Source organism: Sphaerodactylus townsendi, linkage group LG07 (genome assembly GCF_021028975.2).
Source record: "Sphaerodactylus townsendi isolate TG3544 linkage group LG07, MPM_Stown_v2.3, whole genome shotgun sequence".
NCBI classification, from domain to species: Eukaryota; Metazoa; Chordata; class Lepidosauria; order Squamata; family Sphaerodactylidae; genus Sphaerodactylus; species Sphaerodactylus townsendi.
In genome coordinates, this window is record NC_059431.1 from 19,274,485 (window position 1) to 19,301,791 (window position 27,307).

The following is a 27,307-nucleotide window of genomic DNA, read 5'->3' on the forward strand; positions in this document are numbered from 1 at the left end:
AGCATAATGTAGTGGTTAAGAGCAGGTGGACTCTAATCTGGAGAACTGGGTTTGTTTCCCCACTCCTCCACATGAAGAAGAATTTGGATTTATACCTCCCCCTTTGTCCCGTAAGGAGATTCAAAAAGGCTTACAGGCTCCTTTCCCTTCCTCTCCCCACAGGAAACACCTTGTGAGGCAGGTGGGGCAGAGAGAGTTCTGAAAGAACTGTGATTAGTCCAGGGTCACCCAGATGGGATGTAGGAGTGGGGAAAAAATTTTGGTTTACCAGATAAGAGTCCACCGCTCAGGCGGAGGAATCAAACCCGGTTCTCCAGATTAGAGGCCATCTGTTCTTAACCTCTAAGCCAGAAACCTGCTGGATGACCTTGGGCCACTCACAGTTCTCTCAGAACTCTCTCAGCCCCACTTACCTCACAGTGTGTCTATTGCAAGAGAGGAAGAAAAAAAGTTAGTAAGCCTCCTCCTCCTCCTCCTCCTCTTCCTCCTCCTCCTCTTCCTCTTCCTCCTCCTCCTCCTCCTCCTCCTCCTCCTCCTCCTCCTCCTCCTCTAAAATATTTCCAATCAGTTGTTTAGGGTGTAAGGAAAACAGGGGCTTCTTCTGGCTGGCTGTTACCTCTCCTGACCAGCTTCTCAGAGAGGATTCCACCTTGACCTTGTCAAAAGAGTTCCACATGCACAAACGCAGCTGCTTGATAGTGAGAGAGCTCACAGGAGCAAAACACACACGATTCTCACGTGGATTTAACTGGATGAAGGCATGGGATTAAAATATGCAGTACTGTACAGAAGGTATTTTCTATCAGTTGGGAAATATGATCAGCATTGTCTTATTTTGCATGGCTGGAGTCTTCAATCAGTACAGGTAGGCTGCAGAATTTGGCATTTATATCTAGTTCTGCATTATACTTAAATCACTGCTCCAACCCTGGCCCAAATGAAACGTTTATAGTCACATTTTTCACCAGCACAAGAAGGAGCCACTAGATGGCAGCACATCCTTAATTACCCAAGGCAGATGTTTTCTTTATCTAGCCCCCACATCTGTAATAGGGGACAGGTATGCCATAGATGGTACTAGAAGTAGATTACAGGGAGATTATTCTTAGTCTGAAAATCACCTGTCCGTCTTCTCTAAATTAGAAATACAGAATGTGAACTAGGAACATGAAGAGATAGAAAAAGTGCAGAGAAAGGCAACGAGGATGATTGAAGGATTGGAGCACCTTCCTTATGAGGAGAGGCTGCAGCGTTTGGGGCTCTTTAGTTTGGAGAGGAGACGGCTGAGGGGGGATATGATTGAAGTCTATAAAATTATGCACGGGGTAGAAAATGTTGACAGAGAGAAATTTTTCTCTCTTTCTCACAATACTAGAACCAGGGGGCATACATTGAAAATGCTGGGGGGAAGAATTAGGACTAATAAAAGGAAACGCTTCTTCACGCAACGTGTGATTGGTGTTTGGAATATGCTGCCACAGGAGGTGGTGATGGCCACTAACCTGGATAGCTTTAAAAGGGGCTTGGACAGATTTATGGAGGAGAAGTCGATCTATGGCTACACATCTTGATCCTCCTTGATCTCAGATTGCAAATGCCTTAGCAGACCAGGTGCTCGGAAGCAACAGCCGCAGAAGGCCATTGCTTTCACATCCTGCATGTGAGCTCCCAAAGGCACCTGGTGGGCCACTGTGAGTAGCAGAGTGCTGGACTAGATGGACTCTGGTCTGATCCAGCAGGCTCTTTCTTGTGTTCTTATGTTCTGCTTGGAGTGAGGATACAAGAAGGAACTCAATCCCACTCCCCTCTCCCCCATATTACAGCAGCATTCCCTTATATTAAAAAAAAACCTCAGGGTTTTTTTTTAATATAAGGGAATGCTGCTGTAATATGGGAGAGGTTACAATGGCTAAGGTTACAAAAAAGGAACTTTGCAACTTTCTGTTCTTTGCACGTGCCCTTCATATGCTACAAATCGGGGCAGCTGAATCTGTAAATTATTGCAATAATGCTTTGTTTACCTTAAAATTAAAAAGAGAGAAATGGGGCAGATTAGGAGGAACAGAGTGACCAGCAATAGCCTGCATCTCTTCTATGCTTTGGTTTCCTTTTCTGGTCTCAGGAGTAAACTTTGGGTGTGCCAGAAGAGCAAACGGAAGGGCAAGAACCAAGGAGATCTCATCCCTCGACCGGTGACTCGTGCCCTGTAGTCTTGGCAGGTTGGCTTTCTGGGTGCAGGAGCAGCCCATGATGAAGTTGCACTAAGTTTCGCTTATGTATTTGTGCTTTTTCTCCTCTTGTACTGAGATTTAAATTTTATTGTTGCAACCCTCGGTGGGTATTTTTAGGAATAACAGGTGTGCACTAATATTCTAAATGACTTTAAAAAACACCTTGTAATATAGAAACAAAACATATTATCTCTTTAGGTAGCAATAAACATTGGGAATATACAGCAAACCAGGGGAGCTATGAAAGCCCTCTGCTGGACGGACAGCCAGCCAGCCAGCCAGCCAGCCAGCCAGCCAGCCAGCCAGCCAGCAAGCAAACAAACAAACAAACAAACAAACAAACAAACAAACAAACGCTGGCAAATTGCAACTGACTTATGGCAGCCTAGTATGATTTTCAAGGCAAAAGACATTCAAAGGTTGTTTGCCATTGCCTGCCTCTGCATAATGACCCTGTCTTTGTAAATACTAACCAGGGCTTACCTTGTTTAGCTTCTGAGATCTAACTAGATCATGCTAGCCTGGGTCATAGAGGTCAACAAGATATGCATGTGTGGGAATATATGTGTGTGTGCAGACAGACAGACAGACAGACAGACAGACAGACAGACAGACAGACGACAGACGACAGATGGACGGACGGACGGACGGACGGACGGACAGATGGATGATAGGCTTCTTGTGTAGGAATGAAGAAACAAACCTGATTCACCATATTAGAGTCTGCCATTCATGCATACGAGTGGGGAATCAAACCCAGTTATTCAAATTAGAGTCCACTGCTTTTAACTACTACACCGTTGGTTTGTGATCTGCCCGCCACATCTGTGGGGCTTTCATGACCCCAGAAAACTCTGAGCATGAGTCAATGTTGGCTATGCAGCGAGTTACCATGCAGAATTCTACCAATTGTGCAGAGGCAAAACCATGTGAAACACTGCTTCTTTCAAACTGCAAACAAAGCAAGTTCAATTTCCAAATGTCTCGCTTGCAAAAACTGCTCTGGATACACTGAACCATGCCAGTGCCAAGTCAGCATTCACCACACACACACACACACTATACTTTTTGCAGCTGAAGAACCGTGAGCTATGTCACCCTATTAATGGAACCAAGCGACAGGTGGGCATTAGGCATTTATACTGCAGCAGTCATTATATTTAAAAGAGGTGCTACGAGGTCATGCAGTCCCAGGTAAGTCAAACCACAAAGCCAGCAAGCAGATAATCTGGTGGCACATATGGACAGCCCAGTGGATCCTGTTTCCTTCTTCATTCTCAAAACATCCTGAAAATAAGCTAGTAAATTCAAAGCAGCTGGACAGCCTTGAGCCCATCAAAGCAGGCCAATACTTGAAAAAAAGTCAAGTGGATGTTGCCGGCCGTGCTCAGCTTCCTGCGCCTTGTTTGACTGGCAGTGCTGGCAGGGTTTTTAAGCCTAGCCTCCTTATCTGAAAAGCACTATAGGTATATATTTCCTTTAAGCGTCTCCTGGAGTATCTCTTCTGTCTTCAGTGCTGATTTCCCCCCCCCCAAAAAAATCTTACAGTTGAGCAAGATTTGGATCTTCAAAAGAGTATGGCTGCTTTGCTCTCCAGTAAAAACAATACACACACACACACACACACACCGAGGAATTGTCTTTCTGAGAACAAGTGTTATTTCATTAACCACTTGAAGGTGAGAAACCACAACCCTTAATTGAAACAACATACAGGTGAAAGCAAAAGGTAGGTGACATGAAAGGGTGGAGTCGTGTCCCCTGACCTCTGTGCATGCAACAAGGTCTACAATTGACCCCATGTGCATATGTAACCCCCATGCTCAGAATGGGTTGACCCAGAAAGGGGTGGAGACTCAAAGCAGCATGAGGCTGCAGAGCTCATGTAGTTTGGAGGAGACAAGGCTACCAGACTCGGACCTTGATTTCTATAAGCCCTTAACACCTTGTTTAAGGTAACTGCAATGTTGTTGGGAACTACTGGGAAGGTAGTTGTTTATTTTTGCTATGTTGTAAATGTTGGAGTTTATTGTTTCAGGGTTTTTTATGTTTGTAATGGGCGAGAGTTCTCGTGGAAACCTTCATCATGTTGAATCCTGTTCACCAAGCCCTTGGAGTCTTCAGGAGCCAACCCACTTGCAGGAAGAATTGGACTTGGCAATATCAGAAGACTGTAACTAGAAGGACTTGAAATGAAACCTGAACAGGACCTTGAAGTGTGACGTTAAATGTTGATGTTTGATGTTATATGTTAAGGAAGTAAACCATTTTGTTTTTAAAATTTGTTGTTGCAAACTCTTTCCAAGTTCTGCCCCACAGAACCCACAGTTAGAGGTTACACATGCAACAAGGTCTACAATTGACCCCATGTGCATACAATGGTATGTGCTTATGCTCTCAACATGGGCTCAGGGAGTGTGCCTTTTGCAAGCTTCTCCATTATACATACAGGGCCTCTGTCCATATCACTTCATGTATGAATGACTCTGTTCATACACATGGCTGAGTTCAGTGGTGAGGGTGCCACTGCTGTTCCATTTTCCTCCTGTGCCATTGTGGTGCAGTGGTTCGGAGCGGCGAACTATAATCTGGAGGACTGGGTTCGATTCCCCGCTCCTCCACATGAGCGCTGGACTCTTATCTGGTCAACCGGAATTGTTTCCCCACTCCTCCACATGACGCCTGCTGGGTGACCTCAGGCTAGTCACAGTTCTCTCAGAACTCTCTCAGCCTCACCTACCTCTTAAGGTGTCTGTTGTGGGGAGAGGAAGGGAAGGAGTGTGAATGCCCCTTTAAGTCTCCTTACAGTTGAGAAAAGCAGGGTATAAATCCAAACTGTAAGCATTGCAGAGAAAAACAAACAGGAGAGTCTTATATTGAAGCAGCATCAAGGGGAAGTCCACCTTCAATTCACTTTCCAGCTGGATTTTACATTGCAAAATAGCAAAATCCACTTGCAAACAATTGTGAAAGTGAATTGAAAGTGCATTGTTCTGCATGTGCGGACGGAGCCTGAGACTCAACAAGTCACCCAATTAAAACAATATAATAGTAACAGTATATATAATACATGTGTTAAAGAGCAGATTTTATTTATACATTTAATTTATTTAATTTATACCCTACTTTTCTCCCCAATGAGGAGGAGGAGGAGGAGGAGGAGGAGAGTTGGATTTATATCCCCCCATTTTCTCCTGTAAGGAGACTCAAAGGGGCTTACAAACTCCTTTCCTTTCCACCCTCACCAGAAACACCCTGTGAGGTAGGTGGGGCTGAGAGAGCTCCAAAGAATTGTGACTAGCCCAAGGTCACCCAGCTGACATGTGTTGGAGTGCACAAGCTAATCTAGTTCACCAGATAAGCCTCCACAGGCTTATCTGGGGATCCAGAGTGATTTACACCATTCTTCTCACCTCCATTTTCCTCATAACAACTCTGTGAGATAGGTTAAGAACATGGAAAAGGAAAACAAGACCAAAAAAAAAAAGGCTGAGGGAGAAAAAATAGACTAAAAACCAACTGTAGACTTTCAGTTCAAATTTGACAGTGCTTGGTTGGGGAGATGCAAATGCTAATTTCCTCAGATGGATCTATAAGGGCTAACAGTTTTGATTTGGTCCATATTGGCCAGGGATCATTTCAAATAGCTGTTTAACGATGCTACTTTCATAAATTGTCTTGGGAAGCATAGCTAAGACATACCTCAATAACACATACAAATATATATTATTATATACTTATAAATAGCATGAAAGCTGTGAACTCCTGAGCCAAGACTCAACACAGGCTGCTCAAACATGCAATATGAAATCACTCAAAATGAGAACACTGAGCGTCTTCATTCCTCACGTCTAAACGCAATCCTGGCATTCTTGATTTATTCACTGTAAAAAGCTTGTTTAAGCGAGTGCGCAGGGGGCTGGGGGGGCAGTTGCATAATTTCCAGCGCCACAATAGCTGTGAAGATTCCCCCCAAACCTACTTCTGTGAGCACAACCAAAATGAATGACATCTATTTTGTTAAAAAAAAATTAGAACCAGATCTTGGGACTTCCCGTTCACGGCATAAGGAACTGAGGGCGTCGAACACCTCTGCTTTGCAACAGCAACGTGATCTGAACTTACACCCGTGTCTTCTGGATTTTGACCATACTGGCATGTACTCGGTAAAAGGAGTTGGGTAGAAACACATTCAGAAAGGTTCCCACAGAAAGGAAAAACATCTGTTGTAACAATGAACAGCTTGGATGCTGAGCTCAGCGGCAGAACGACAACAGCTGAGCAGGTTTTAGAGAAAGCCAGCAAAGAGCAAGGCCTGGGAAATAAACATCAGCCATTTCTAGGCTGTGCTTCAGAGGTGGGATCCAGCAGGTTCTCACAGGTTCCCAAGAGTAGGTTACTAATTATTTGTGTGTGCCGAGAGGGGGTTACTAATTGGTGATTTTTGCCTTAGTTACGCCCCTCCTCTCAGCAGTAGCGCGCAGAACTTGAAGCAGTCTAGCAGGAGGTGCACCGGCGTGCGTGGCAGCCTGTGCCTGCGTGCATTCGTTTCCCGCCCAAGGGCCGGCACAGCAGCTGCATCCTTGTCACAGCCACGCCCAGGAATGCCCTGCCCTGTCATGCCCCGCCCAGCCCCATTGGCACTATGCCACAGTTTGAATCCCACCACCATGGGAACCTGTTACTAAAATTTTTGGATCCCACCACTGCTGTGCTTCCTTCACTACATAGAACAGTGATGGCGAACCTATGGCACAGGTGCCAGAGGTGGCACTCAGAGCCCTCTCTGTGGGCACGTGCAGAGTGCCCCCCCCCCACACATCTAGGCTGGCCTGGGCCACTGGGCTTGATTATTAGCATTAAACCTAAGACCTAGTTTTGGGGAAGCAATGTAAGTAACCCTGTTAAGCGCTGCTAAACCCCACTGATTTTCATGCGAAGAACTAAAGTGCGATCCTTTACCTGGGAGTAAGCTTGGTTGCTGGCAATGGGGCTTGCTTCTGAGTAAACCCTCCTAGGGTCGTGATTCACCCGTTGGAAGAGTTGCATGGTTGCTTCAAAGCAAAGCCACCAACTACCACCAAGCTTATTCCTGAGTAACGCACGCCTCGGAGCCAACCGTTTTTTCTAAACTAAAACCTCAGTATTCAGGTTAAATTGCCGTGTTGGCACTTTGCGATAAATAAGTGGGTTTTGGGTTGGAATTTGGGCACTCGGTCTCGGAAAGGTTTGCCATCACTGACATAGAAGCTCAACTTGTACATGTTTGTACATGGCAAAAACAGCAGTGTTTCGTGCAGAAAGCAGTGCCCACATGAACTTGTTGTGGATAACCGCAGGCAGGTTTCCAACTAGGAAGTGTTCCTGCGGGTGGGGCTGTGAGTCAGTGGATCAGCATCTGTTTAGCAGGCATAAGATCCCGAGTTCAGTCCTCAGCACCGGCACTTAAAAGGATTAGGAAAGAGGAGCTATGGAAGTCCTCTGCTGGATAACCTCTGGCAGAAAGGACAGACTAGAGGGCCCCAGTAAGGTTGCTTGCCTCCAGGTGATTGCTGGAGATCTCCTGCCATTACAACTGGTCTTCAGGTGGAAGAGATCATTTCACTGAGAGAAAATGACTGCGTTGGAAAGGGGGCTTTATTGCATTATACTCAACTGAAGTTCTTCCCCTCCTTAAGTCCCCCCTCAAGCTCCACCCCCAAATCTCTAGGTAGTCCCCGACCCAGAGCTGGAAACCCTAGTACACCCTGGGGTGCCCATGGAAACCCTAGTACACAACCCGGAGCTAGAAACCCTAGTACACCCTATAGTGCCCACCACTATGGTACCACCAAGAATAGAGCTAGAACATCTACCCTCCAATTGCTGTGCGTGCATGAATCCCCTGATATAGCCATTGTTTTCCTCCGGGGGGGGGGCACAACTTTTCCAGTGGGAAGGCAGTCTCCTCATCGGGAGAACTCCCACGCCAGAGGGTCAATAAGAGCCCTCTCAAAAGGCCAGAGTTTCTCTCAATAATCCAGAGCTTTGATATTTTAACTGAAAACTGATCTAGTGTGGGGAGTGTTTAGGCTAGGAGTGGGGCGATCTGGGTTCTAATCCCCATTGTGCCATTGAGCTCACTGGCAAGTCTTTCTAGTAGCCGAACTTACCTCAGAGCGTTGCTGTGAGGAAAAAATGAGGAGGGAAGAACAGTATACATTGCCATGAGCTCTTTGGAGGAGATTTTAATAATGAGAGAAAACTTCACACAAAGCACTCTCAGAAGGCAGGATTCTAATTGACTGTTCGTGGGAGATAAGGATTGACCGCCATATTTGCATCACCTCAAAGCCATCCGTCTTCCATCTTCAGAGGAAAGTGGGTGCATTGACCCATTACAGCACCCCGGCCTTCCAAGTATTTTATGTGGGAAATCTTGCTAATATGTGCTCACTTAGGGGGGAAAAAGAGGCATATTTGTAGACCAGATCTCTCCTGCCTGTGAGCTGAAAATCCTACCATTAATTCCCCGTTCTGTGTGGCGTTTTGCACAAAGATCATCCCAAAACGAAAAGAATGAAAAGCCAGAGAATAACTGGTACATTTACACAAAAAAGAGTGTGGGAGAAATGAATCCTTTACTGGCACCGAAACACATTTCTAGGGCAGCAATAAGCCTCCATACAAGCTAATTTATCCCACTGTTGTTTTTTAAAAAGCAGGCCTGAGAACATTAGGCTGTGGTGAAACTGTCCAAAAATCTCTGCCCTTAAAAGAAAACAAGGTGGAGCACACGGGGTTGCATAAATATCTTCAAAACAATTCTGCACCATTGCCAGTTCCTTGACGCTAACCTCCGCTCCCCATGTTCTTGGCCCATGTAAAGAAGACAACGCAACCCTGGCTTTAGACAGCAAATTACCACCATACCAATAAAGTTGCCAAGCAACTGATACATTATTGAACAGTTAAAGCCTTGTTTTGGCAAGTGTCTAGCAATAATATTTATATACAATAATTCATACGCAATAAAAACGCTTGTGTGCTGTCTTTTATCACACGCAAAGCATTTCAGAGACATTTACCTCTAGTAATCCTCCCACAAAACCTATATCAGTTTGGGTTATGGCTCTCTGATTGTGGATGGGAGGCTGAGGCCGTAGTTTGCTACGACCACCTAGAAAATAGAGACAGGAATTAAAACAGGGGCTTCTCGGTTCATAAAGCCACACAGCTACTCGTGGTATAGTGGTTAAGAGCAGGTGGATACTAATCTGGAGAACCTGGTTTGATTCCCCACTCCTTCACCTGAGTGGCAGAGGCTTATCTGGTAAACTAGATGCGTTTTTTCACTCCTACATTCCTGCTGGGTGACCTTGGGCAGTCACAGTTCTGGATTACCGAACTGTGTCCCCTATGCAGCCCTGTGTTTGGAACTTGGGGAAAATTATTTGGAATGTAAAGCTTAGCTTAGCGCCTTCAGATTTTGCCTGCATCTTCCTTATCTACAATCTGATCATTCCCTTGTTTCCTTAATACTTTCCGACACACTGGTTTTCTCTGATCGAAAGGAAAATTGTATCTATTCGATTGTCTCTTGAATCACTGACTCTCCCTCTCTTGTTCAGAAGCGTACAAACTATTAAAACATCGGCTCTTAGATTGGGAATTTGCAGACTTATACATAGCAACTAAATGAATCTGCTCTCCAACACAATTTCTAATTCCATTTGAGCAGGGTGGCATGGCCCGGGCTTTACAATCACGTACAACTGGGATTGAACAAATTGGATTTACTACAGGGAAGTCGATGCTTGACCATGAGTTAGTCTTGGCACATTTAGCCCCCGAATATTCGTGCAGGCCACACAGCAGATTTTATGCTGCCTTTATTGATTTAAAGGCAGCTTTTGATACTATCCCTAGATCACTCCTCTGGGCCAAGCATGCTGCTCTTGGAATTGACAATAGACTTCTCTTCCTCATAAGGCAAATACATATAGGTACCAGCTGCCATATTAAATGTTCTCAAGAAGGTCTCCTTACTGAGCCCATTTACCCAGGCTGACCAGACATCCTGCTTTTGGCGGGACAGTCCCGCCTTCAAACAATTTGTCCCATGTCTCGCGGGTTATTTCAATTGTCCCGATTTTTGGGAGGCTGCCGCACTTAACCTTCCTGGGGTTTCGCAAAGGCAGTCGCGGCAATACCTCCTACTTGCAATCGTGCGTTTCGCAGGGCTTACGGCAACCTTCTGGGGTGCTGCCGTTTCCCACGCCTGCTTGACAGCAGTGAAGCTTGGCAAAATTGAAGGCAATCTATTCCTCTGACGCCTACCCCCCGTCCCGGTTCACAAAGGTGACCATCTGGTCACCTTACATTTACCCCACCAAAGAAGTTAAGAAGGGCTGTGTGCTGGCCCCTACTCTTTTTAACCTTTATTTGACTGTTCTCCCTTCAACCCTGGTAGCTTCTAATTTTCATGCTCTCAAGCTGTCCTCACATTATATTCCAATTCTGCTCTATGCAGATGATTCCATTTTGCTGTCTCAATACACAATTGGATTGAGGTGGCTTATGAAGCGCTTTGCAGGGTATTGTGACTCCAATAGATTAACAATTAATTATGAGAAAACCAAGATAATGGTTTTTGCTGGATCCCAGAAGAAATATTATTGGAAAACAAGCAATATCCTTATTGAACAGGTCAATCGTTTTAAATATCTTGGCCTTTTTTTAAACAATCTTTCATGGATCCCACATAAAAAGGCAGTACTTACTCAGTCTTGCCCATCTGCCTTTTATCTCACAATACCCCCTGCCCTAGCAAAAGCCATTGGTGGCATCAGCCTATGAGACAGAGGGCACCTGCCAAAGCAGGAAACCTGGCCAGCCTATTAAGACAGGCAAAACTGGGTTGCAGCCCAAGCAGTTCTTGTATGAGCAAAAGGTGCTACCAATTTGTATGAGGGAAGACCTGTGATTCCTGCAAACTTCCCTTAGTCTGCGGTCTGCCTTGCAGCATCCCACGAAATTCTAAAAGGTCTCAAAGGAAAGGAATTTTTCAAAGGAAAGGGTGTTTAATAAGAATTAATTATGAGATGAATCCAAAGTTTAATTAATAAATCCTTTAGGAAACGTTAACACAACCTTTGCGAAATAGGAATGATCACACCGGTTGCAATTTGTGGGGATGGGGGCAGAACGTGCAGAGAAATAATTGTACAACCATTTCCTTTTGATACACCTGTGGATTGATAACTCCACAGAACAACCAGTGGATTGATAACTCCAAAGAACAACCAGTTGCCGCTTACAATTTTCTTTTTGTGAACAGAAAAGAACCCAGGTTGGCAAATAAACCTGTGATCTATTCATTATATATTTTTCACCAGCTTTCCACAGAATTAAATATTCTCAAGCAAGTTCTTCTAGCTGGAAGCTGCTGGAAGCCATTCAAATGTACATTCTCCAAATCTATTTTTCCTACTTTACATTATGAGTTTTTTCCTTCTTTGAAGGCAAAGGGAATCGAACAATGTGGTCCCAAAGTCAGAAAGCAGTTGCTTGTACATTGACCCTTTTTGTAACTGAAGAAGAAGAAGAAGAGTTTGGATTTATATCCCCCCTTTCTCTCCTGAAGGAGACTCAAAGGGGCTTACAATCTCCTTGCCCTTCCCCCCTCACAACAAACACCCTGTGAGGTAGGTGGGGCTGAGAGAGCTCCGAGAAGCTGTGACTAGCCCAAGGTCACCCAGCTGGCGTGTGTGGGAGTGCACAGGCTAAACTGAATTCCCCAGATAAGCCTCCACAGCTCAGGCAGCAGAGCTGGGAATCAAACCCGGTTCCTCCAGATTAGATACACGAGCTCTTAACCTCCTACGCCACTGCTGCTCCTGGACAACTGGACAAGCATAGCATACATGGCTCTTGGCACTGGTTTGAAGTTGGCACATAGGTTGTCCATCACATACAATGAATTCTCATAAACCTGACAAAGCCCATGGAGCTGCCCCCCCCCCCCTCCGGGAGAGTGCTGTGGAACAATTTTGCAAAAGATTGCTGCGAATCCTAAGGAATGTGGAAAAAGAGCAAGACATAGTTTTCCATTTCCTGTCTTCTATTTCTCATTTCTGGCCACATCTTAGCTTGAAGTATGATGTGTTTAGATACAATCTTCTTGCTGTCATCTATCACATTTCTCCATTCCCCCCTCCTCACACACACACACACGGCCTCTGTTTTATTCATCATGAGCAGAACGTTTCCAAACGTGGAAAGGAGTCAGAATGAAGAAAGAGTTCAAGGTTAGATGGAAAACGTGTCTTCTTTTCCCCTCTCCCCTAATCAAAACGGAGCCCAATTTGTATTGTGCGGAGGGAAGGATTCTGGCATTTATCAACCATAGGAAACTTGGATCATCATGGTGATGGGAAGAGATTTCAGCACTCGGCCAAGCTTGTCACACTGTGTGGAACGGTTCTGTTGTTCTTCATTGTGGTGTTCGATGTGGAGGAGAGAGAGATCAGCTAGTTAAAGGAGAGCAAAGATGAACAGTGGCTTGGAGGCCGGGGTTGCCAACCTCCAGTTAGTGGCTAGAGATCTCCAGGTGACAAGAGATCAGCTCACCTAAAGAAAACGGCCACTTTGGAAAGTGGACTATATGGCCCCTTCCGCACATGCAGAATAATGCACTTTCAGCCCACTTTCAATGCACTTTGCAGCTGGATTTTACTGTGCGGAATAGCAAAATCCACTTGCAAATGTAACCTCTATCTGTGGGTTCTGTGGGGCAGAACTTGGAATGAGTTTGCAACAACAAATTTAAAAAAAAAACACAAAATGGTTTACTTTCTTAACATATAACATATAACATCAACATTTACAATATAGCAAAAAATAAATAAACTCCCTTCCCACCAGTTCTCAACAACATTGCAGTTACCTTAAACAAGGTGTTCAGGGCTTAATAAAATCAATCAAGGTCCCAGCCTGGAAGCCTTGCTTCTTCCATCCTCATGAGTTCTGCAGCATTCTGCTGCTTTGAGTCTCCACCCCTTTCTGGGTCAACCCATTCTGAGCAGGTTGGTTACACAAACAATTGTGAAAGTGGATTGAAAGTGCATCATTCTGTATATGCAGAAGGGGCCCGTGACATTACTGAAGTCCCTTCCCCAACCCCCTTCCAATCACCAGGTATTTCCCAACCTGGAGCAGCCAACCCTATTTGGTGGTTGCTGCCAAGCCAAAGTAGACTATATAGAGCTACCGTGTTTCTCCAAAAATAAGACAGTGTCTTATATTCATTTTTGCTCCCAAAGATGCGCCATGTCTTATTTTCAGGGGATGTCTTATTTTTCTGTGTTCTGTTCGTCAGGCATGCTTCCAAACAAAAACTTTGCTACGTCTTACTTTCGGGGGATGCCTTATATTTCGCACTTCAGCAAAACCTCTACTAAGTCTTGTTTTCAGGGAATGTCTTATATTTGGGGAAAGAGGGTAGATGTACCTTTGAGCTGACTTGTGGCCAATGCAAGGGAAACTCTGTCAGCTCTGTTTGAAAGGAGGTTCTTTTATCTTTGCCAAAAACTGGTAAAATCTCTAATTTGAACAAACTTTATTGAACTACTTATTTACAGCACTCTCTCAGTCTGGCTTTTCCCCACTCGCTCAAGCCCAGCTGAAGAGAAACTGACATCTTTTTCAACCTCCTGGCTCCTCTGAGGTCCCTTCCGCACATGCAGAATAATACACTTTCAATCCACTTTCAATGCACTTTGAAGCTGGATTTTACTGTGTGGAATAGCAACATCCACCTGCAAACAATTGTGAAAGTGGATTGAAAGTGTATTATGCTGCATGTGCGGAAGGGGCCTTAGTTCTTTTCACATTGCTACAGCTTCAGCTGGGGTTGCCCATCCCCTAGGGGGCCTACAGAATAGGCTGAAAAGAGGCCACCAACTAGTGAGGTGGGAGCGGGATTCATGGAGTTCATACCAGCTTCGGCCAGAACCGGTTGTTAAAATGGCAACTGTAAACAGCCAGTTGTTTTAAAAGCAAGCCTTGCTATTGGCATGAACAGCAGTACAACCAATAATTAAAAAACGGATTAAAAGCATACACACAATACAGGAAATAAATGTTAAAGTCGAGAGGAAATCTACTGGCATTTAAGTAATTTCCAGGAAAGAAAGTCTCTGCCACTATCATACAAAGGAAAAGGATCAAGGATTGTCCAACAAGTGGAGTGTAATCCTAATTAGATTGGAGAAATCGAGATGTAAATGTATAAGGGGAGTAAAGATTCACATACTTGGATCTGATTCCCTTGAATCTGAGACAGTGTAGTAATTGGTGGGCCAGAGATTCAACTAGAAGCCATCATTACACGGGTACAATCTTTTAGCCTTTTCTTGCTTATGTAACAAGTCAGAAGGCATAACATTAAACCTGGCAAGCATTATGGCAGTCCTTTGAGCAGGGTTTATTAAGCAATACAGGTAGTGTGCCAAGTGGCCCCGTTCAAATGGGAGAGAAAAATACAGGGGGGAGCATGTTTTCTTGGCTGTTAAATTATTTGAATCCCACCACCGGAACCGGTTGTTAAATTATTTGAATCCCACCACTGTAAACGGTTGTTAAATTATTTGAACCCCACCACTGAGTACAACCATGCACTTATTGGGCTGAAAAGGCACCCAGGATTGGAACCTGCAGAACAAATGTCCTGGGGCAACCTTTAGCAAATGGAGGCAAGAAGAATTCCTTCAGCAGCACCCAAAATGTCAGGCACCAGCAGCAGAGGAAACTGACAATAGGCTTTAACAATGGGGCAGGAGGAAAAACCTCTTTCTCCTCAGATGCCTTTTTTATCCATGCTGTCTGAACAAAAAATTAGCAGGTGGCTTTTTTAAAGACGTCCCCAGGACATCTTATTTCTGCTGTGCGTAATGGACCACAGTTACAAGTAAACAATAAATTACTGTGAAATTCTAGGGTCTATTGCATGTCACCAGCAAATGCATGTCAGCTACCAAATGCCATTGCATGTTAAACCATCAGTGCTGTCAAACCGGGGGGGGGGGGGGGTTGCAAATTAACGATCAAATTAAAAACTTAATAATTGAAAATAAATATTACCCAATGGCAAAAGCAGATGCCAACATATTCAGCAAATACTGTAATATTCCAAAGGATATCTGGAAACTATTCTAGATCATAATTCACAGAGAATTTTGAGGAGAATTTTTAGAAGCAGAAATGCCACAGCTGTTTGGATATGGCTCAGACTGGATATAGTTCAAAAACATGGTTTGTTCTACTATGGCTAGCTTGTGAAACCAGACTTGGCCCGCAGATGAATGTTTAAGGCTGCAGTCCTCACTGGAGAGAAAAGAGGAGGATAAATATTTAAATAATACTACATACATCTCATGTAAAACTATCGTTAAGCTTGACTGTGGTTAACAAACCATTTTGAAACCATGGTTTCCAATCTCAGTTTCACATAGGCCCATTCTGCACAGCATAAATAAAACACTTTCAGGACATTTTTAAAAAGTGTTTTGGGGTAGAATTCTGCACAATCCCCCCCCCAAAAAAAATTGGAAAATGTCTTCTTTTTTGCTCCAAATGGATTGTTCTGAAAACACTGAACTAGTGACTTTCCCCCCTGCAAATGTTTTAAAAATGTGTCCTGTTGCTGCAGGGAAAGCAGGAAACATTTCATTTTTCACACCCAATTTTATTTTTCCGTTTCCCAAATGTTTTCTTTGTGCTGTGTGGAACGGGCCTTATCCTAACTGATCATAGTACACAATGACAAAACTGACCATAGCTTAATAAAATGTGAGAAAAGATTATATAGATACTAGCAGAGTACCCGTGCTTCGCTATGCATACTTCATCATAGCCTCTCTATGAATTTTGGGGTGACATTCAGCACACTTCTTTACAGCCTGTTTGTGAACTTTGGGGTGACATGCAGCATATTTCCTCACAGCCTGTCTGTGGACTGATGGGTTTGTTTTCGCATATTTTGCAGCAGCTTCCTGTAATTGTCTTTTTCTTGAAGTACAGTAATGTTTATTGCTCCGCACTTTCACCTGTAAGTGGACTCCAAAGAGAGCGTCGATTTTAGGCTTAGCAGCGTTGTATTTTTGGGATGCAGAAAGGAACTGTTCTGCCATTGAATTCTGATGATGAGTGATAAGGCTGTGAAGAGGTTCAGGGTAGGGTTGAAGGGCAGGGAGCTGGACTGTACTGCCATTGCAGCACATTCCTGGGGACTCATCCCGCCACCTCAGAGCCTGACACCAAGCACAGGGTGATGGGAGCAATAAACTTGTCTCTACAGTAATCAATCTGATGTCCATATGCAAAACTTGACAAATGTTTAGTAGTCCAAAGTATTGATAGTGTAATGGTTTTGCATGTAATCTATTTTTGATGAAGTATTTGGCTGCGAAGCGGTGATTTGATTAGCATTGAAGGTGGGTGGAGGAGTACTTTTACAGCCTTTCTGTTAGCAGACCCGAGGTGACATTCCAACATACTTCTTTGCTGAAGCCTGTTTGTGAACGGTAGAATTGGAGGTGACATGCAGCATATTTCCTCACAGCCTATCTGTGAGACTGGCAGGAGAGTTAGGTTTAGCATACTGTTGCAGCAGCTTCCTGTAGTTGTCTTTTTCTAATGCAAGTGTGTAAAGCTTTCTGCATTTTAATTCCCTCTCTCCCTAATTCCTGTAGCCCTTGGTTTCAGCAGAGGATAAGGATTAAGCATGTCACATTTAGGGCTGGTGATAGAGTGCAGTTAATTGATGAAGGACATGAAGCTGGTGAGTGTTTAACTGTCACCCATTAGGAGGAATGTTTTACGTCTGGCATGGCGTGTCTGTGGACTGAGGGGTTGGTTTGCCCTTAGAATGTTCACGCAGATGGCCAGAGATGAGCAGTGAAAACAGTAAATAGGTAATAAATCAAGTGGAAGTGAATATTTTGGAAAATCCTTTCTTAGTGAGCACCCGGAGTATGTAAGGAACAAGTGTGCCAAATTTCATGTGTGTGGCTTCGGTGGTTTTTGAGTTCTGCTGATGAGTCAGTCAGGGAGTGGAATTTTGCATTTATATATATAGATGATTCCTAAACCAAACCTGAGTCAAATATTCAGACCCTTGCATTTTGAAAATTGATTGGGTCAAACATAGAAGTTCCATTTTGTGATTCTCAGTTCAAGCAATTGCATCCCATACACACACAAACAGGCAGTGTGGTGTAGTGGTTAAGAACAGTGGATTCTAATTTGATTAGAACCGGGTTTGATTCCCCACTCCTCCACACGAGCAGCAGACTCTAATCATGACGATTCCCCACTATATGAAGCCAGATGGAATATTTGCCAAATTGTCTAAATAATATAGGGTTTTCCCGAAACTTCTGGAGGCAAAATCATGACATTTGAATGTCAGAAGTATTTATTATTAATATTAAAAATTATTAAAAGTCATGGAAGCTGCATGCTTCTCTACCTTTAAAAAAGCGTTTTAGACAATTTTGCCCAATGCTATTTTCTTATTTTAAGTGAGTTAGGTTCAGATTATCCAAGTGGATACCATTGCTGCAGCATCTCGAAAGGGTTCACTGCAAACGTTTAACACTGATTAAATTTAAACTGCAACCACATGCTGAATGAGATATCCCTAAACCTTCGCAAACTGAAACCAAATGCTTCATTCATTCAGTGATGTTCACTGGAAAGATCATTTATGGAAGGGAATGTACACCTCATGCCAATCACTTCTCTTGGGAGCATCTGTTTGTGTAAGATATGGAGCACACCCCAAAAATGAGGTGAGATTTATGCATTGATTCAGAAATCTTTATGTTCATTGTGCTTTAAAGAACAACAACAAATAGATGGGTAGGTCTCTGCCCTGAGGGGCCTGCAGTCTGAACATTAATAAAGAAGAATTACAACAGAGGTACGGAAGACACACGTAATCCATAACCTCTCACTTTTCTGTCCCCATATGGTGTAGTGGTTAAAGTGCTGGGCTGGGATCCAGGAGAAGAAAGCTCAAATCCCCACTCTGCCAGGGAATCTTGTTGAGTGATCCTGGCCCGGCCACTCTCTTCTGGCCAAACCGACCTCACCCGGTTGTTGTTGTGACGCTTAAATGGCGGAGGGGAGAAAGATGATGTATAGGGAAAGATGTATGGGGAAAGATGATGTATGAGGAGATATGATGCATGTCTGAGTCTGTATTGGGGAGAAAAGTGGCACGCAAGTATATAAATAACTGTGTAATAAATAGAATCATAGAGTTGGAAAAGACCCCAACGGCCATCAAGTCCAACCCTCTGCCATGCAGAATCACACAATCAAAGCATTCCTGACAGATGGCCATCCAGCCTCTCTTTAAAGACCTCCAAAGAAGGAGACTCCACCACACTCAGAGGTAGTGCATTCCACTGTTGAAAAGCCCTTACTGTCAGGTAGTGTTTTCCCTGATGTTTAGGTGGAATCTCTTTTCCTTCACCTTGAATTCATTACTCCTGGTCCTAGTTTCTGGAGCAGCAGAAAACAAGCTTGCTCCCTCACCAACATGACATCCCTTCAAATATCTAAACATGGCTGTCATGTCACCTCTTAACCTTCTCTTCACCAAACTAAACACACCCAGCTCCCTAAGTCTCTCCTCGTAGGGCATGGATTCTAGACCTTTTACCATTTTGGTTGCCCTCCTCTGGACCCGTTCCAGCTTGTCAACATCCTTCTTGAACTGAAGTGCCCAAAACTGTACACAATATTCCAAGTGAGGTCGAACCAATGCAGAATAGAGAGGTGCAATTACATCCCTCAATCTAGACACTATATTCCTATTGATGCAGCCCAGAAAGTGTACATAGAAAGTGAGCATCTCCCTAGATGGACCTGCTGCAATAGCCTGACAGCTGCAATGCATTTCCTTGTTTGTGTTTAGAAGTCTATCCAAGGTTGTAGTCAGACGTCTTTGCTAGGTGCGGCTTCAAAGAAATCAGCGGATTCAAAGAAATCAGCAATTTAACAGAGAAAGCTCTGATGTTGTTCCCAAGTGCAGCCTCCTTCAGTGTCTCTGAACTATAACCATTGGAAACGGGTCCGTTAGATACAACTTTTCCCAATTAATACTGAACATCTTTCTTAAATAAACGTGACCTTTCCAAAGGGCCAAAACAGATGTGATGGTGACCCCCACAAGGCTACAGTTCTGATCTCTCCCATCAAAGGTTCTGTAATCTAGATCTAAGATCACATTTCCCTACAAGTTCAGGGAGTAAAGAGGGGGAAACCATGGGGAAAGACAGGGCCTGTACATAAGAAGACAAAAAGATGATTTTAAAAGTATTTGCATTTGTGCCTCATGTGTCCTTTCTCACAATTTGACAATCCCTCACAATAAACCCCACTATGCCCCAGAATTAGGGTAGCCAACTTCCAGGTGGTGGCTGGTGGTCTCCTGGAATTATAACTGATCTCCAAGTGACAGAGATCCCCTGAAGAAAATGGCCACTTTGGAAGATGGACTCTGCGGAATTATATCACATTGATGTTGCTTCCCTTCCCTTCCCTCCCCAAACCCCACCTTCCTCAGGCTCCACTCCCAAAATTCCCAGGTATTTCCAAATCTGGAACAGCAAGTCCTACCGGGAATGAAGCTGGAGGAGGAGGAGGAGGAGGAGGAGGAGGAGGAGGAGGAGGAGAAGGAGAATTTTTTTTATATGCCCCCTTTCTCTCCTGTAAAGAGCCTCAAGGGGCTTGCAATCTCCTTTCCCTTCCCCCCTCACAACAAACACCCTGTGAGGTGGGTGGAACTGAGAGAGCTCCGAAGAACTGTGACTCGCCCAAGATCACTCAGCTGGGTTGGAGTGCACATGCTAATCTAGTTCACCAAATAAGCCTCCACAGCTCAAGTGGCAGAGCGGGGGATCAAACCCTATTCCCCAGATTAGAGTGCACCTCCTCTTAACCACTACACCACGCTGGCTCTCTAACATAGACTGTGAAATTACAGGGGGGGGGGGGGATTGCAAGCCCTGCCTACTAGTGTTAGGGGAATCATCGGGCTTCCAAGAACCCTGAAGGGCCCTGTCTAGAATTAGCTGTCATGGGAAAAAAGACAGGGTTGCCAATTTCCAGGTTGAGCATGGAGATCTCCTGCTATTACAGCGGATCTCCAGATGACAGAGACCAGTTCCCCTAGAGAGAATGGCTGTCTTGGAGGGCGGATTCTATGGCTTTATATTCTATTGAGCTTCCTTCCTTCCCCAAACATTAAAATCTCTGGCTCTGCCCTCAAACCTCCAGGAATTTCCCAACCCAGAGTTGGCAACCCTAGAAAAAGAACTGTTGACCAGTGGTGTAATATCCAAGAAAGGGCCAGTGGGAAATCCCAAGTATATTTATTTTATGTATTTAAAATATTTGCACCCCGCCTTATACCAAAGTCTCTATGTGGCTGACACAGGTCGAAACAACAAAATATCCAAATAAAACACAAACTACGACAATTAAAACAAAACAATAAAAACTGCATAAAATTAACCTGAACCCCCAAGCTTCCCAAGGTTTATGCAGGGACAGATAGCCCATGCTAGCTTGATCTCATCAGATCTCAGAAGCTGAGCAGGGTCTGCCCTGGTCCGAAAAAAAATGGATGGGAGATCGCAAAGGGATATCAGGCTCATTATACTAAGGAAGTCTTCAAAGGAAAACACTGGCAAACCTCCTCTGTAAGTCTCTGGCCTTGAAAACCCTCTAGGGCAGTGGTGGCGAACCTTTGGCACTCCAGATGTTATGGACTACAATTCCCATCAGCCCCCACGCCAGCAGGGGGCTGGATGGGAGGAGGCTCGTAGTCCCTCTAACTTATCTGGAAGTGCCAAAGGTTCGCCACCACGGTAACTCTAAGGCAGCAATTCCCAAACCAGGGTTCCGTGGTACCCTGGGGTGCCCGTGAGCATGTCCCAGGGGAGTACCACGGCAATGCTTTCACCGGCCCCCCTCACTTTTGCTTGGTGTCTCCCACCGGGCACTAGCAAGGATATGGAGCTGGCCCAGGGGCAGGAGCCTGCTGCACAGCAGGTCAGCAGCCACTTCCTATACCCCCACCCCTGTAAGCTTCCCACTTCCACCCTGGGAGGGGAAGGTGGGGGGTGGCAAGCAGGAAAGGAACTAGAGGAGGAAGGTAGAGAGGTGGGGGAGGATGGCATGAGAGAGATACCGTGGAGATATGAAGAGTGAGTGAGTCTCAAGGAGGTACTACCCCGCTGACAGCTAGAAAAGGTTGGAAAAGGCTCCAGGTTGGACTGCTCAGGTTTCCAAGACCCTTAGTGCTCAAACCAGCCTCCACAGATGTTATGGACTACCCAGGTTCCCATGATGGGAACTGTAGTCTCATAACATCTGGAGAGCTAATATGTGGTTATTTTACCACACCTCTTTCTAGGTCACCATAAGTCTCACTCAGTTGTCAAGAGCACACACTAGATATATTTGCTGTTTCCTAAACTAGATCTCTCATGTGCAAATAAGAAGGAGCACATCTTCAGCTTCAATCAATGCCTTCAGCAGTGCTTAGTGGTAGATACACACGAATACCATTTTCTCAGCACTTTTGTATCTGTGAAAAACAGGAGCCTGAGGATCTCTTTCATTATATGCTCTCCTGTCCTTTATATTCAGGAATAAAGGAAAAGGTTTTTTGGAGCCAATACTACCTAGGACAGCTTTTTTTGTCCGATGATGAGAAAACTGATTTTTCTTACTATCTGATACATTATTGATACTCTATGTTTCTTACAAGAATGGCTCTCCTTTTGCCCTAAGGCTAGAAATTACGAGCAAAAGCGTGCTTTAAAGTAGCTGTTTGAACTGATGTTCCAAAGTACTGGAGGTTAACTTAGACTAGCTGAAGAAGCTGCAAAAACATCTGACGTGGAAAGTATTTGATGGGGCATTTTAATTTAGAGATCGCGAATACACATAATTTATATTTTAATGTAAAACTAAGTTATTGTTTTAATTTAAATGTTTTAACTGCATGTATCTCTATATTGTTATAGCCAATGGCTCAAACAATAAATACTTGACTTGACTTGACACACACACACACACACAGAAAGAGAGAGAGAGAGACAGAGAGACAGAGAGAGAGAGAGAGAGAGAGAGAAATATGTACAGAAATATCATGGAGAGCCTGTGGAAGGTCTGCAGCCCCTCTGGCATGGCGGAACTCTGCTCGGCTGTTTTTTCCATTCATAGCCCTTTGTGGTTTCCTAAAAAATGGTCCTGGCTCACGTCTAGGAACTCAATCTCTCGTTGTACATTTTTACAGAAATTAATTTCACAACGGGGCCTTGTTTGAAGGCTGGACAGATGGGACTCAGGGGCAACTTAGTAAGTAAGACTGGACAGTTCCCAAGGAAGGGAGCCAGACACATTCCCATATCCCCAGGCCTACATTGCAAGCACTGACGGGGAAAGCAAAAACAGATTCAGGCGAAAGATTGCTCTCTCCTCCTGCAAACAAATAGGTGCCCAGGAGCACTTGATACTTGGCATCATAGGCAACTGGTATTTTAAGTACAATCTTCTGTCCCACTATTGTTAGAATTGCCAACCTCCAGGGGGTGGCTGGGGATACCCTGGGGTTACAACTGCTCTCCAGGCAATGAAGATCCACTTTGGAAGGTGGACTGGATGGCATTATAGCACATTGAAGTCCCTCCCCTCTCTAGACCCCGTGGGTGGTATAGTGGTTATGAGGAGGTGCACTCTAATCTGGAGAGCCGGGTTTGATTTCCCGCTCTGCCAGTTGAACTGTGGAGGCTTCTCTGGTGAACCAGATTAGCTTGTGCACTCCAGCACATGCCAGCTGGGTGATCTGGGGCTAGTTCTTCAGAGCTCTCTAAGCTCCACCCACAGGCTGTTTGTTGAGGGGGGGAGGGAAGGGGAAGGAGATTGTAAGCCCCTTTGAGTCTCCTGACAGGAGAGAAAGGGGAGATATAAATCCAACTCTTCTTCTTCTTCCACGCCCCAAATCACGAGTTATTTCTCAACCCAGAGCTGGAAATCTTAACTATAATGAATATTTAGCTATCTGATAGATATTTATCCTACCAAGGAGTACAGGGTGGTGTACATAGCTGTCCCTTCTTCATGGTATTCCTCACAATAACAGTGTCAGTCTGGGATCTGGGAGACCCAAATTTGAACCCCCCACTCTGCCATGAAAGCTTGCTGGGTGACCATGGCCCAATCACACCCTCTCAGGTCTAGCCTACCTCACAGGGTTGTTGTGAGGATGAAATGAAGGAGCGGAGAACAATGTAAGCTGCTGGCTGTTGTAGGTGTTCCGGGCTGTGTGGCCGTGGTCTTGTAGTTTTTGTTCCTAACATTCTGCCCGCATCTGGGTTGACACCATCACAGGCATGTCTCGGGGAGAAGTGTTTCTCTCCAATGTAAGGTTCCTTGGGTCCCCACTAGGGAGAAAAGTGGGGTATAACCAGTGGTGGGATCCAAAAATTTTGGTAACAGGTTCCCATGGTGGTGGGATTCAAACTGTGGCGTAGCGCCAATGGGGCTGGGCGCGAAGCGAGACACCTGATGGGGGCATCAGGCCCGGGCATTCCAGGGGCTGGAGCATTTCCTGGCCCGAGGGGCTGTAGCAGGGCCACAGCCTTACATGCACCTGATCACTTAGGGCGGGAAAGCAGCGAATGCATGTAGGCACAGGCTGCCACGCACGCCGGTGCACCTCCTGCTAGACTGCTTCAAGTTCTGCGCACTACTGCTGAGAGGAGGGGTGTAACAAAGGCAAAAATCACGTGGCAAAATCACCAATTAGTAACCCCCTCTCGGCACACACAAGTAATTAGTAACCTACTCTCATGAACCTGTGAGAACCTGCTGGATCCCACCTCTAGGTATAACTGAAATAATTTTTTTTTCTTTTCATTGTGAAATTGGGGACATTAAGAGCGGGTGACTGAACCAAGATCATCCCGTCAGTTTTATGAAAGCCTGGGGATTTGAACCCCTGTGAGATACAACTATGGAATAAGCCCATGCAGGCTGCCTGCTCATGCCACAGTGACACGTGATTTGGAGGGCCAGGTTAAGCTCAGCATCTCCCCCCCCCACACACACACACACACACAGTGCCCTTGGATGGGTTTCATAGTTCAAGCATGCAAACAAAGTTAAAATGCTGTTGCTGCTAAATTTCATTCCACAAATTGCAGCTTAAGATATCACACAAACAAAAACCCTGGCTGGTTCTGGTGGGTTTTCCGGGCTGTGTGGCCGTGGTCTGGTGGATCTTGTTCCTAACGTTTCGCCTGCATCTGTGGCTGGCATCTTCAGGGGTGTATCGCAGAGAGAAGTCTGTTACACACTGTGTCCAACTTCCCTCTGGGATACACCTCTGAAGATGCCAGCCACAGATGCAGGCAAAACGTTAGGAACAAGATCCACCAGACCACGGCCACACAGCCTGGAAAACCCACCAGAACCAGTTGAATCCAGCTGTGAAAGCCTTTGACAATACAAAAAACACACTCACACAAAATATGGCTACTTTCTCCTTAGTGCATTGGCAACCTGAATGACTTGTCAGGAAAAGAGACAGGACAGAATCACGTGAGTTAAGAAAGAGGGAAAATTAACTTACTGCAAACAACTTCATCACTCCTTTGGCAATTCAGCCAGTGACCCAAGATCAACCTCTTTGCCAAGAAACAATAGAGTGCATGGAACGCTCCCTGCTGTCTGTAATGAAAACATGCCTGACGAAGAGTCATTAAACCTGAATAAACTGACCCAAAGTTCAACAAGCAAGCCAAAAGACTAATGATAAGGAGCTGGAACAAGCTTGGCAGAGAAGTACATCCAACCACAAACAGCAAAGACAGTGGAGCGCCTTCAGGAGGAAGGATGTTTTTGTTACCGCGCTGCCTGGGTAACTTTTATTCTCCCAGATCTGCCAGCTCTCAGCAGCGCAGAGGAACAGAAACAGGACCCAACACAGCAAGAATTATTGAAATTAAAGAATGAGTTCATTGAGATGCTGACCTATGTGTCAGCACCTCCACACCATGGCAACTGCCCTGCCTAGCAGCTTTACAACAACTTAAATACACTTTTCTCCCGCACAGGAGTCCGGGGGAGTACAGGACAACCTACAATCATTCATTCACAAATACATGGGAACCAATCATACATCTCCAAATACATAGGACTAATTAGAATCCAGAGGGCAGTCCCTTCTCACATTTCGCAGCTGAAGCAGGGCGAGGTGATGATGTAGGCACAGGCGGGAAAAATACAAAAGAGTCCTTTGGGTGCTTGGGGTCAGGAAACGAAACCTAACGGCGGCGGCACCCTTATCTGCCTGCTGGTGGGATTAGGCAGATGGAGGCGCCTCTTCCGGGGTCTCTTTTGTCCAACGTCCATTCATGGTTTTAGCAAATAAAAGGGACATGCCCAGGTGGAGCAGGGGTGGATTCCTGCCTTGAGCCACGGAGGTTCCATGCAGACATAAATACAAACTACAACAGTAATTCCTACATCCTACCTAATACAACTTGTTCCTATCTAACTTATAAGAAATAAAGCATAATTGCACCTTTATTAACAACAAGATCAGAAATGGGATAATTCATTTCTGACTTCGCTATCATTTTGAGCTGGACCCAGAAGTTAAAGGGCAAAGTTCTACAGACATTGGCAGGTCTAACTCCACACATAATTATATCTTGTCTTGATGCAATAATTATCTGGGGTTTCTTTCCTCCACCAGGCAGAATTTGGACAGCAAAAACAATGAGGGAAGAGAATAGGGTTGCCAACTCCAGGTTGGGAAATTCCTGGAGATTTAGGAGGTGCTTGAGGAGGGCAGGATTTGGAAAGGGAAGGGGACCCCCCCCCCCAATCCAAAGCAGCCATTTTCTCATGAGGAACAAATGTCTGTAGTCTGGAGATCTGTTGTGAATCATGGAGGTTTCCAGGTGACACCTGGAAGTTGGCAACGCCAGGCGGACTGCTTAATATCTTCCCAGTGGCCCTTTCCCAGTTTATTCATCCTCAGCTGTTGTTTTTTTTCAGAGAGAGATGGAAATTGTGGAAGTCCCGAATGGATCCCTCCCCAAATAAAAAATCAGCTCGGGGAGAATAAGTCTGAGCTGAGGTCCTCAGCAGACCTTTCACTGCAGTGAAATCTCCAGGATTTCCCAAGCCAGAGTGGGCAAGCTCTGCCTCACATGATGGATCCATGGCTTGCCCACTCTGGCTTGGGAAATCCTGGAGATTTGGGCGGGGGGGGGGGTGGCGCCTGGGGAAAGCAGAAGGGAAGGAACTCAGCAGAGATGGGGTTCCACAGAATCTGCCTTTGGCAGCTGCCATCGACTCTAACAGAACTGATCTATGTAGTTTGGAGAACAGCCGTGATTCGAGGAGAATTCCAGACCCCGCTTTGAGGTTGCTAACCCTTCCTGGAACTTTCCCCCTCATCCTTCACCCCATGAAACAGGGTATTGCTGAGCAGGGAAGGTTCCAAAGAAACCACTGCAAGGACTCAGTCGTTTAAGGTGGTAAGATTTACGAGTCATCAAATCTAGACTCTGTCTGGTATCCATTTATAGGACATTCAGCCTATTTCCAGGAAGTTAGTTCTGTGGAACGCACCATAGAACCTGCAAGGCGAGTGGATTCAAACAAGATGACTTTCCTGGTTGTTGTGGGCTTTCCAGGCTGCGTGGCCGTGGTCTGGTAGATCTTGTTCCTGCTGTTTCGCCTGCATCTGTGGCTGGTACCTTCAGAGGTGTATCGCAGAGAGAAGTGTGTTACACACTGTTAGGAACAAGATCTAGCAAACCACGGCCACACAGCCTGGAAAGCCCTCAACAACCAGTTGAGTCCGGCCGTGAAAGCCTTCAACAATAAAATGACTTTAGCTCAAATCCCTCCACTATGAAAAGTAATGCAACAAAGTTTGATATAAGTTAATACCTGGGGTTACCAACTCCTGCCTGGGATATTCCTGGACATTGGGA

General features: G+C 45.1%; 1 protein-coding gene across 1 annotated transcript in view; it reads left to right on the forward strand.

Annotated features, from left to right (window-relative positions):
- Window positions 1-3,413: 3,413 nt before the first annotated feature.
- LOC125436955 (serine/threonine-protein kinase N2-like) overlaps window positions 3,414-27,307 on the forward strand; it is an 80,173-nt gene continuing 56,279 nt past the window's right edge. Inside the window, 1 exon segment of the mRNA XM_048504338.1 lies at window positions 3,414-3,425. Coding sequence (XP_048360295.1) covers window positions 3,414-3,425 — 12 coding nt within the window.